Here is a 10964-nt window from a genome sequence, read left to right as displayed (position 1 = left end):
CTAAGAAGAAATTTCTCCTGGTGTCCAACCTGAACTTTCCTTGATGCATCTTGAGGCCATTTCTTCTTACGGGTGCCTTGTAAGGAGGCTGATCCCCACCTTGCCACCCTCTCCTTTCAGGCAGTTGTAGAGAGTGGTAATGTCTCCCATGAGCCTCCGTATCTCCAGACTAAAGTCACCCTAAAGGCTGGGCAGAGAAGTGATTGAGAGCAGCCCTGCCCAGAAGGACTTGTGGGTGCTGGTGAGTGAGAGGCTGGACATGACCCAGCCATGGGCACTCCCAGCCCAGAAAGCCACACGAGTCCTGGGCTGCATCCAGAGCAGCGTGGGCAGCAGGGCCAGGGAGGGGATTCTGCCCCTCTGCTCTGCCCTGGTGAGAGCCCACCTGGAACTCTGCATCCAGCTCTGGGGTCCCAGCACAGGGAGGACATGGACCTGTTGGAAAGAGTCCAAAGGAGTGCCACTGAGTTGATCAGAGGACAGGAGCACCTTCCCTGCAAAGGCAGAATGAGGGAGTTGGGGCTGTTCATCCTGGAGAAAAGAAGGTTGTATGGAGACCTCACAGGAACATTTCAGTATATGAAAGGGAATACTGGAGAAGTGATCCTTTGTCAGGAGCTGTACGGTAGGACAGAGAGTAATGGGTTCAGACTGAAGGAGGGGGAAATTAGAAAGAAAGAGGGGAAAGTTGCCCAGTTCAAGGCCAGGTTGGATGGAGCCTTCAAACTGATCTGATGGAAGGTGTCTCTGCCCATGGCAGGGGCAATGAAACTAGATGGTCTCAAAGTCCCTTCCTAACCAAACTATTCTATGATTTTGTGATCTGCCTTCTTTGTGAATTACATTTCTTCATACTGCAGAATTACCAGTGAAATGAATAATTCTGACAGCATCTGGGCTTAGGGAAGATTTTGCTCTTTTTTCTGTTTAACAAACAGACTGCTCTTTAGTGATCTTCTTAAGCACTTGATTTTTAACTTTTCTGGGCATCTCTACAAAATATCAGTACACAACAAAAAAAATTGCTGATCAAGTTATGTAAATCTTGAAAAATTCAGTTTGGCATTGTATGGAGCCATTCACTGGAAAAACTAACATCATCATTCAAATTTCTCTTTAATGTCATTTGTTGGACTGGAGAGATAACAAAAGAAGCAGTTTTATTCTGCTGGAGGAGAAGGGCCCTTATGCAGGCATTAGCAGATATGTCAGAAAAAAAATATCAAGGAATTAAGGTAAGTGGGGATTAGAAACAGCTACATTATAAAAAACTCCTATTTGGATTTGTAACAGAGCCTTCCTTGAGATTATTATTGGCATCATCTGGAAGACTTTGAATTGGCAGCATCTGGAAGACAGTGCTGAGTGAATGGAGCAACAGAATCTGGGATTTTTTTATTTGCCCCCCTTTCTCCTGGCTTGAATTAGTAACAAATATAATTTTTTGTGTCACATGTAATTTTCCAACCTTCCATCTGAAGCTACCTATTAAGTAAGATTTCCAAGCATTCCTGGACAAGGTGTGTGCTCAAGAATAGTAAATCTGATGCTGCAGACTTCCTGGCACACGGGCTTCAATTGAACATGCATACACAATCTGTCCAATTTGGCCAGAAAACATAGGATGTACTGAGCTGGGTGTTACGCAGCCGTAGTGCATATGGGCTGTGAATGTGTCTAGGATTACCAGTCACACAGCAGCCAGTCAGAGCTGCTGTGAATGCACAATAAGTTTTCAGTTGCTGGACTTGCAGACACACAGAAATCCCAGGAGAGAATCCTGAAAAATCCTGCCCTGATAAAATTCTGGTCTGATGGAAAGAAAGCATTGCCAAGAAAACCTGGCTTTCAGCAGTTCTTAATGAAAAACAAAAAGAAAAGAAAAAAAAAAAAAAGAAATAATCGTGTCTCCCAGTGCTTCTGAGAGACTCCTGAGCTGGGGTGTTGCAGAAGGTTCCCTGATGTGCAATCAGCTGTCCTCCACAAACCAGTTTACTGCTTTGGACTGCCCTTCCCAGCTCCAGTATAATGTGAACTATGCAGATTTTGGCACAGGGCTGGGAAGGAAGCTGCTCCAGACACTTGCAGCTCACCATAGTCTGAGTGTTTGGCTTTTATTTTTCCTATTTAATGCAGACTACAGTGGGTCTCTCAGGAGTGTAACAGTGGAGACAGGCATGAAAAGAATACCATCTCCTGTCTGTAACTCCATTAGTCACTCCTGGTGGAGATGGTCTTGTTTAAAATACAAAACCCAAATATGCAGGGCTACTGCAAGAATGACATTGAGGAGCTGGAGTGTACCCAGGGAAGGGCAATGGAGCTGCTGAAACGTCTGGAGAACAAGTCCTGTGAGGAGCAGATAAGGGAGCTGGGGGTGTTCAGCCTGGAGAAAAGGAGGCTCAGCGGAGAACTTTGTTTTGTTTTGTTTTTCTTTATTTTGTTTGGGTGGGGGATTTTGTTGTTTTGGTTTTATTTTTTGGGGTTTTTTTGTTTTTTTTTTAAGAAGAAACTATGAAAATCCTTACTTCACTGCTTTTTCAGTAGGTTAAACATCCCTTTTTTCCTACAGATTGTGGATGTTTGGTCTTGGCTGGTGTCACTTCTGTGGCAAAAGCGTCACAGAATAAAGTTTATGTACAGAGGAAGTTACCTGGTTTACGAGGCGTGGGGATCAGCAGTATCTGTTTCAGGCTCAGTGGAAAGAAATTACATGAGGATTAGGTAGGTGACCTGTTGATCTGCTGGAAACACAAAATCAGCTTGAATTTAACCAGGACATTTGTAGAGCTTCCTAAAACTTGTGTTCAGTAAAAAAGTTTTTGATTTGGTTTTTATTTTGTGAGATGCCACACCTGGAGAAAGCAACTTGCTGGGTGATTGCAACAGGTCTGCAAGAGAGGAGAACTGGATGGAGGACTGGAGTGGGAAAGGGAGATAGAAATGGAAATGGAGAGGAAGATGCATTTGGAAAGACATTGAGGAAGGAGTACTCCATCTGAGCTGAAAGGACTGGTTTGTCTTGGTAAAGAGAGTCTTTCTGCTGCAAAGTCTGGATGTACAGCACAAGCCAGGGCAGGTGAGTGCAGTGTAGGAGCCCCATGCCTGGGGTGTCTATTACCATGGCTTGCAAGCCTTTTCTGATGTGGAAGGTTTGAGTCTCCTCTCACTTAGGCCAAGAAGAAATGTCTGTGACTGCAGCACTTCAGCTGGAGACATGCTGTTATTTTCTCTGCAAAATGAAAAAGCATACATTTATTATCAGCTATACAGGTGCAATGCTTTTGCATTTTTATCTGTTAAATTCTGCCAGCTTCCTTGCCTTTCTTGGGATTGAATGTACTATTATTTCCCCCTTACTCTTCTCTCACTTTTTATATTGGGGGCTGGTTTAGAACCATACAATCATCAAGGATGGAAGGGGCCTCTAAGATCATCCAGTACAACAACCAACCAGCGCTACTACTGTAACTCTAAACCACTAAACCACATTACCCAGCACCAGATCCAGGTGCCTCCTAAGAATCTTCAGGGATGGTGACTCCACCACCTTCCTGGGCAACTTATTCCAATGCCTGAACACTCTAGCAATGACTTTTTTTCCCCTAATATCTAATCTGAATCTCCTGAATCAGCTGAAGGCCATTTCCTCTGATCCTCTCCCTGCAGGGACAGTAGAAGTCACCAACCCCCAGCTCACTACAGCCTCTTTTCAGGGAGTTGTGGAGAGCAATGAGGTCTCCCCTGAGCCTGCTCTTCTCGTGACTAAACAAACCCAGCTCCCTCAGCCATTCCTCATAAGAGATGTTTGCTAGACCTTCCTGAGCCTTGTTGACTTTAGCTGTACAAGCTCCAGCACCTCAGGGTCCTGGAGGTGTCAGAGGGAGCCAAAACTGGACTCGAGGTGTGGCCTCAGCAATGCCAAGTACAGGAGGATGATCATGTCCCTTGGGCTGCTGGCCACACTGCTCTTGGTTCAGGCCAAGCAAGATGCCACTGGCCTTCTTGGCCACCTGGGCACACAGTGGCTCACACTGAGCGGGCTCTCAACCAGCACCCCCAGATCCCTTTTTGCTAAGCAGCTCTTAAGCCAATTCTCCCCAGCCTGTAGTGCTACAGGGCTTTGCTGAGACTAAAGGACAGAACCCAGCACTTCACCTTATTGAGCCTCATGCAGTTGTCCTTGGCCCACTGACGGAGTCTGTTCAGATCTCTGTAGAGCCTTCCTACCCTCGAACATGTCTACTTTAGGGGATTTCTTTGTGTAGGATGCGTCAAGGTCTACTTTTTTTAGTTGGTTGGCTGTTGTTTGTGTTTATTTATTTTCGTTGTTGTTGTTTTGGGTTTGGTTAGGGATTTTTTTCCCTTTTTTTTGATTCTCTTCCTTCGTCTCCGCGGTAGGCGCTGGCGGCGCGGGAGCAGGAGGGGGCCATGCCGCGCCAGGAGCGGCGGTGCGGCGGGAGCCAGCAGCGGTCGGGCCGCCAGAGGGCAGCGCAGGCTCGGCGGCGGGCGCAGCGCCGGACGGGCGGCAGCGGCTCCGCGAGCCGCCCAAGGACGGGTCTGCCGCGCCGAGCCTCGCCCTGCGGGGGAGCACGGGCAGGCGGCACCGGACCCACACCAGGGCTGCCAGCAGCGACGGCGGAATGCACTCGCTCGCGTCTGAGGGCTGCTGCCGTGTGGTGTTCACCGCCCGCCCCCATCTCGCCCTTGAGCTGCCGGAGGATTTCGAGCTCTCGTGAGCCGATCCGCCAAAGGTCTGCGCCCACCAGTTAAATGTACTAAAAACACGGGAGGATAACACCAAGACAGCAAACAGTGGAGACCGACCTTCACTAAAGCTCAGTTTGCTTATTAGGCGTCAAAGGTATCACACCTGCAGAGACGGTGCCTTCGAATCAGGGACGGGGGCCTTGGGCTTGCACAGCTCTCCTTCCTACATCTCTGCTGCGTCAGAGGCCTGGTGTCGATACTGTGGTTTGAAATAAGCTGGATCAAGTATCTAGTAATGAATGCTTCACGGCCTTCAGCACCATCTGTGCTAGGAGACCCAGGAATAATGGGGCAAACTGAAAAATGTGATGTCAAGAAGCCCTAATACCAGGGTGCTGCATCATTAAGCTAAAACTGGAAGCTTACATGTCAAAGGATTAATGTGTTAATAAGGTTCCATATATCACTTTATTATCTAGACAATTATATATTTTACTATTACATATGCATATGCACTGTTCTCCACTGTGAGTTACTTTGGCTTACTAATTCGGATCCATCTCAAGTAACTTTTACTGTAATGAGAAAGTCATCAAAGTCACAGCTGATATCAGCATCTTTCAAAGCTGTGAGTCAGTTCTGGATTTTCCACCTATTTCATCAGAAATAGGCCCTTGAATATTTCTAAGAGACATACCACTTCATGTGTCTTACCATTCAAGCTATTCTTCTTCATTCATCCCCATTTATATACTTAGAGAAAAAAAAAAAAAAACAGGAAAAAGAAAGATGCAAATGTATGAAGGGTTTTTATCTTTTGAGAATGAACGGTACATGCTATATACACTATGCTAATTCCAGGGAGTGGAGACAATTGCACTTGCCTGAGTACAGGCCAGGAGATAATTTTCTAGAAACTTCTCATATCTTTTTTAGAGAAAGCAAACTAAGAATTTATGACCTTCTCAAGCAAATTTAGACTGACAGGTCACTGGTTTGGTTTCCAAGTCTTTGTATGTTAGTAGGGTAAAAAAGACTGTGAGGCTTGAGAATTGGTGTTTACAATGAAGAGTTTTCTCCCTGGTACTGACAGCTCTGTAGACATCAGAGAAATATACTTAGAGAGGCTGGAAGTATCTGGCAGACATCATGTCTATGTTGTCACTAGTTTAAAATGGAAACTCACTAAGTGATTACTGCCAGGTCGGATGCTGTCACCTGTAGTGTCACCAGGGCAGTAGCGAGAAACAACTGGAAGTAGAAACACAGCAGATCATTAAAGTGGCCCAGTTTGAGAGGCATTTTGGAAACTATATTGCTCAAAGAGCCTGAAACCGAGCAGAGTATAGGATATACAGTCACAGATAAGACATGCTTCATCCAGGACTCCCAGTGAAGTATTGAAAAGGACATCCCCGGCTTTGAGCGCATTCGGATGGGGACCATGCGGCTGCAGGCTAGCGAACAGCAAGAGTGAAAAGTCAGAGAGGTCTGCCTGTGCAGCTGGCTGGAGTCGGTCTGGACAGGTCGCAGTAGCACAGGTTACCCCAAGGTGGCTCTCCACAACCTCTGTGAAACCGCTGGGGGCTGCTCTCGACCGGTGACTCGGTGGAGACAAGTGCTAACCGTGAGCTTAAGTCTAAGCGTGTCAGATGATGAAGGGACGTGAAAGTGATTTGCCTTTTAACATTTAGTCTGCGCTCGTTCACAGCGGGAAAATGTGGTTTTTTCTTGCTTGGTTTGCTGACAAACAGGTTCGAATCTGAGTTCAGCAATCACACTCCTTTCACTCTGAGTTATATATGAACACTGTCCAAATTATAGCTATTTTTAATAAAGGTCGACTGAAAAAAAAAAAAAAAAGAAAAATCTGTTTGCTAACATCACTCCCCTCCCCAGGATCATAGGCCAGTACAGCCTGCAGAAGGATTAACAGTGATCTCAGAACAGGTCTGCATCGGGGCAGTCCTGCAAGGATGAAGGCTCTACATAGCCTCCATGGAGAGGGAGCCTGCCCCGCTGCTTGACTATTCTCAGGGAGAAAGGATTTTTCTTTCATCTCATCTGAGCCTCTTAGTTTGCCGCCCAAACTTTACCTTCCCTGGGCTGAACTGGCCCTGGTCCCTCAGCCTGCAGGGCAGGACAGCGCCGCAGCTTTGGACCCCTGGGTGCCCTCACCTGCCCTTGCTCCAGTTCATCGGCTGTTTCCCGGCTGGGGGTGCCCAGACCGGACAGACGGCATTGCTGCTGTCCCGTGAGCGCTGAGCACAGGGGGATTATCACCTGCCTCGGCCGGCTGCTGCTCCTGTTCCTGCACACCAGAGCACGGGGAGATTTGCTGCAGCCGGGGCTGCTGCTCAACATCACCAGGTGACAGCCCCGTACAGCCCCAGGACCTTCTCTAGAGCAGCCCTCAGCCCTGGTTACAGGGCTGGCCCTTCGCGGCGTTCACATTTCCAGAAACCGTATTAATAAAACCTTGCGTTTATTTATTTATTTATTTTATTTTTAGTTTTTATTTCGCCTGCATTGCACAGATTTTCCGTTCCAAGTTTTGGACGCAAATCGCCCTACTACTTGCCAGTGCCTACCGGCGAGGGGTATGCAGGGAGCGGCCGCCGGCTCGGGCCGGTACCGCTGACTGGGCCCGGCACGGTCCGGTACCGCTGGCTCGGCCCGGCGTTGGGCCCGGCGCGTGCCTGCGCGGCCCCCGCCCGCCCCACGTGGCCTAGCGGCACGAGCCGCTCTCTCCCGCCCCCCCCCGCCCCGAGCTTCCTCTCCGGCGCGCGCCGATTAGCATAATAAAGCCGCCCCTTTCTCCCCCGCTGACCAATGGGAGGCCGGGAGGTGCCTGCGAGGGCTATAAGTAGCGCACGCCTGGTAGCTGCTGCTTTAGAACGCTCACGGAGTGGGTAGAGCTAGAGCTCAGGGAGCCGCGGGACTTTGCTGACTAACTGCTATGACTCTGGAGGAGATCCACGGACAGCAGCCCATGCCTGCGGGCCACGACTGGTACGTGCGGGTGGGCACTAGGGAGCTGAGGAAAATGGGTAGCGGGCGGTTTCGGGGCAGCGGTGGTTGTGGTGGTGGCTGCGCGCTGACCCTGTGTCCTTTCCCGGCCCGCAGGATGCAGGGCGCTGGCACGGCCCTCCACGAGCTGCTGGTATCAGCCCAGCGCCGGGGCTGCCTCACCGCTGGCGTCTACGAGTCGGCCAAGCTGATGAATGTGTAAGTACAGCTGTGGCGGGGCCAGGGGGAGGGTGTAAGTCAGGCCGGCGGGGCTGCGGGGCGGCCGGCGCCAACCGCGGGACTCATCGGGTTGCTCCCCTCTTGCAGCGACCCCGACAATGTCGCGTTCTGTGTGCTGGCCGCGGACCAGGAGGACGAGGGGGACATCGCCTTGCAGATACACTTCACTCTGATCCAAGCCTTCTGCTGCGAGAACGATATCGACATCGTGCGGGTGAACGACGTGGCCAAGCTGGCGGCCATCGTGGGGCCCAGCGAGGACTCGGGGGAGCCGCGCGATCTCCACTGCATCCTCATCACGGTGCGTGTTCCCGCGGCGCTGCCGGCTTTGCCCCGCACTGCCGGAGCCTGCCGGGGCGGCTCCTTCTCCGCTGCGGGTGGTCGAGTCCTCTGCCGGGCACAGACAGAGCGCTTGGCACGCAGCGGGTCAGCTGAGTAGTAGTAAGAGGAGGAGGCAGAACTTCTCGTAACTGGGTTTCCTCTGCTGTCCACAAGGGCAGCATCTCTGCTTCCTGTCTTGTCTGTGTCAGGACAGAAACTGTCTGGAAGTGCTTCCAGTCCTAAGCTAATGCTTCTGTAAATATTATGATGACCTCAGCTGGCGGGCACCACTCATGGTGTGCAACTTTTTTCTTTTTTGCAGAACCCGAATGAAGAAGGCTGGAAGGACCCAGCTCTGGAGAAGCTGAACTTGTTTTGCGAAGAGAGCAGGAATGTCAATGACTGGGTGCCAACTATCACCCTGCCTGAGTGATGGTCACCTGGTGCACTGGGGAGGCTGAAACCTTTGTTGCATTCTCAACGTGCTGTGCGTTCACCAAAATGTGCAACAAGCTGCTGATTCCATGGATTAGCCTGGTCAAGAGACTGGATTAAAGTCCCTCAGACTGGCATGCAGTGGGCTCTTACAGAGGAGAAAGAGGAAAACAGCTCATCTCACCAGTGAGCCTCAGTAGGCTGCAACCATGGAGAGGCTGACATACCATGGAACTGAAAGAAGTATTGCAAGTTTGGCTGTGTGGAGCTGTTTCAGAAGGGAGAGGGAAAGTTGAGGGAAGTGGGCCAAAACTTTCCAGAAGGACTGATTAGAGTACTGTAACTAGGAACTGTTGGTGCTGTCTGCAAACCACAGGAGAAAGTATCAATATTTATGGAGTATTGGGGATTGGTTACTAAGACAAATGCAGATATTCCAAAGCAGACAGACTTCAACAGGCCTCTTGGGTCACTCTGCAGATCTGTTTTAATACTGCAATAACTTTTATTGAAATATTTGCTGCTATTGAAGCTTTCATAATAAATTTTTGACAATTAATTTCTGGGAGTGTCTTGCTTGCTGGGTGTGGGGAAGCATGTCACTGAAATACCGCTGATGTTTTGCTTGTGTGCTGTAGTCAAAGATCTAACTCCAGTAATGGAGTTATTGCTCAAATACTTTCCTGGGCTGGCTGGATGAAGTGCTGTGCTGTCCAAGTTGATAATTCAACCTTTTACCCTCTTGCAACAGCTGCTTATCGCAACAGCTTGCAAGACGGAGGAGTCGCATGCCTAATGAGTTCACTTATTGTAATAGGAGGTCTTTGTAGTCTGCTGGAGGAACACAATGCATGTTAGAAACATGGAATTTTAGAATACAGACCTCCAGTAAATTGCATCATTGATTCTTAAATATGACTTAGATGCATTCAGAGCTGACGTGTTTCCACTTGACAGAAGTGGCTTAAACATGATGGGGGGGCTGCAAAACTCCTTAGATGTCAAACACATCTAACATTTGCTTTGATTAGAATGACATCATTAAATCTAAAACTAGCAAATGGCGAATAAACATCACATCTGCCACAAGCTGCTCTCTGATTGCCATATGCTGTAACAATAGAAGCTGTCAGTCCAGAAGCCAATTTTGTGAAACCTAATTGCATGACAACACCAAATTAAGTCCAAAACAATTTAAGGATGGTGTGGCCTTTTTTAGAGATTCTGTCATGAAAAGTTAATATGGGTGGGTTGATTTGGCCCTATGTTAAAAGGGAAAACATCACCCCATTTTTGTGCACAAACTATGCATGTGCTCCAGGACTTGACGTTAAAATGGCACAGTAATAATCCCTTCTCTGCAGAGCAAGAAAGCTAAACTACTTACTTCCTTTATAGGCACTAGAACCACTCAGTTATCACAATTGCATTTCCTCTGGGCTGGCTTGCAGTGATTGACAGTAGCACTTGCTGAAAAGTGGTCATTTCCACTTGAGCAAGGAAGCTGCTTGCTCTCAGTTTCATTGTTCCTGATAAGGGAAGTTCAAATTCAGCTGCAGCATTCCTAGAATATGCTTCCTTGTACAGGCACTATCTAGCAGAGTTTGGCCTTTGTTACTGTGTCATGAGAGGCTGTGGGCTGGCAGCATAACCAGAGCTTAGACTGAAGTAAACACTATGGGGCCTCAGGCCTCTGCAAGTATTTGTTTTTGCACTTAAGATACAGGAGTTTCTGCACAGCCTGTTTTTTTGCTTAACCTGCACTCAGAAACTGGTGTCTGTCTAGGACTTTGAGAAAAGTCACATGGAGAAGCAAGAGAATAAACAGCTCTGGCAGCTGTGATAACAGAAACTGCCTTTAAGGCTGTTGCCTTGACACACAGAACATATCAAGTGTGGGTGCTTTATTCGACATTTTTATATTTTTCTTTTAGCAAATGCAGGCTTCTTCATTTTAAAGCCAAGAAACATATTTCTGCTCTTTGCTTGTGGCCTAATCAGCACTCAGAGCCAAGAACAGATTAAGGGGGACTGTCCTGAATTCAACTTTCATGTGAACTGTAAGCAGTACTTTATAGCCTTGAGTGGTTTAAACGAGCCTGAGAAGACTAAAGGAAGTTCTCACGCATGTATACAATTACATAAATCATTAAATGATAGCAGAGAGTAAGTGTAAATGGTCTGTTGACTGAGATAGTGGGCATCGACAGTAGTACCTGGTGGGAAGTTTAACTTCCCAGCTTTTATGG

General features: G+C 48.3%; 1 protein-coding gene and 1 long non-coding RNA gene across 2 annotated transcripts; both read left to right on the top strand.

Moving 5' to 3' along the window:
- Window positions 1–467: 467 nt before the first annotated feature.
- On the top strand, window positions 468–4430 carry LOC108962931 (uncharacterized). The gene is made up of 4 exons (XR_001991658.3): window positions 468–1235; window positions 2573–2724; window positions 2847–3079; window positions 4402–4430. It is a non-coding gene; the product is annotated as an uncharacterized LOC108962931 (long non-coding RNA).
- A 3170-nt stretch (window positions 4431–7600) lies between these two features.
- On the top strand, window positions 7601–9274 carry GADD45G (growth arrest and DNA damage inducible gamma). Its single transcript, XM_009096100.4, has 4 exons — window positions 7601–7722; window positions 7837–7938; window positions 8047–8260; window positions 8603–9274. The coding sequence occupies exons 1-4, from the start codon at window positions 7670–7672 to the stop codon at window positions 8711–8713; spliced, it is 480 nt and encodes a 159-aa protein (XP_009094348.1). The 5' UTR covers window positions 7601–7669; the 3' UTR covers window positions 8714–9274.
- Window positions 9275–10964: the final 1690 nt, after the last annotated feature.

Source organism: Serinus canaria, chromosome Z (assembly GCF_022539315.1).
Source record: "Serinus canaria isolate serCan28SL12 chromosome Z, serCan2020, whole genome shotgun sequence".
In the NCBI taxonomy this organism is placed as follows: Eukaryota; Metazoa; Chordata; class Aves; order Passeriformes; family Fringillidae; genus Serinus; species Serinus canaria.
Note: the sequence above shows the minus strand (reverse complement) of the source record. Positions and strands in the feature narration are given on the sequence as shown.

Coding starts and splice junctions, on each gene's coding strand:
- GADD45G (XM_009096100.4), top strand. CDS start 7,670: ATGACTCTGGAGGAGATCCACGGACAGCAGCCCATGCCTGCGGGCCAC. Junction 7,723..7,836: donor ATGCCTGCGGGCCACGACTG/GTACGTGCGGGT, acceptor CCCGGCCCGCAG/GATGCAGGGCGCTGGCACGG. Junction 7,939..8,046: donor TCGGCCAAGCTGATGAATGT/GTAAGTACAGCT, acceptor CCCCTCTTGCAG/CGACCCCGACAATGTCGCGT.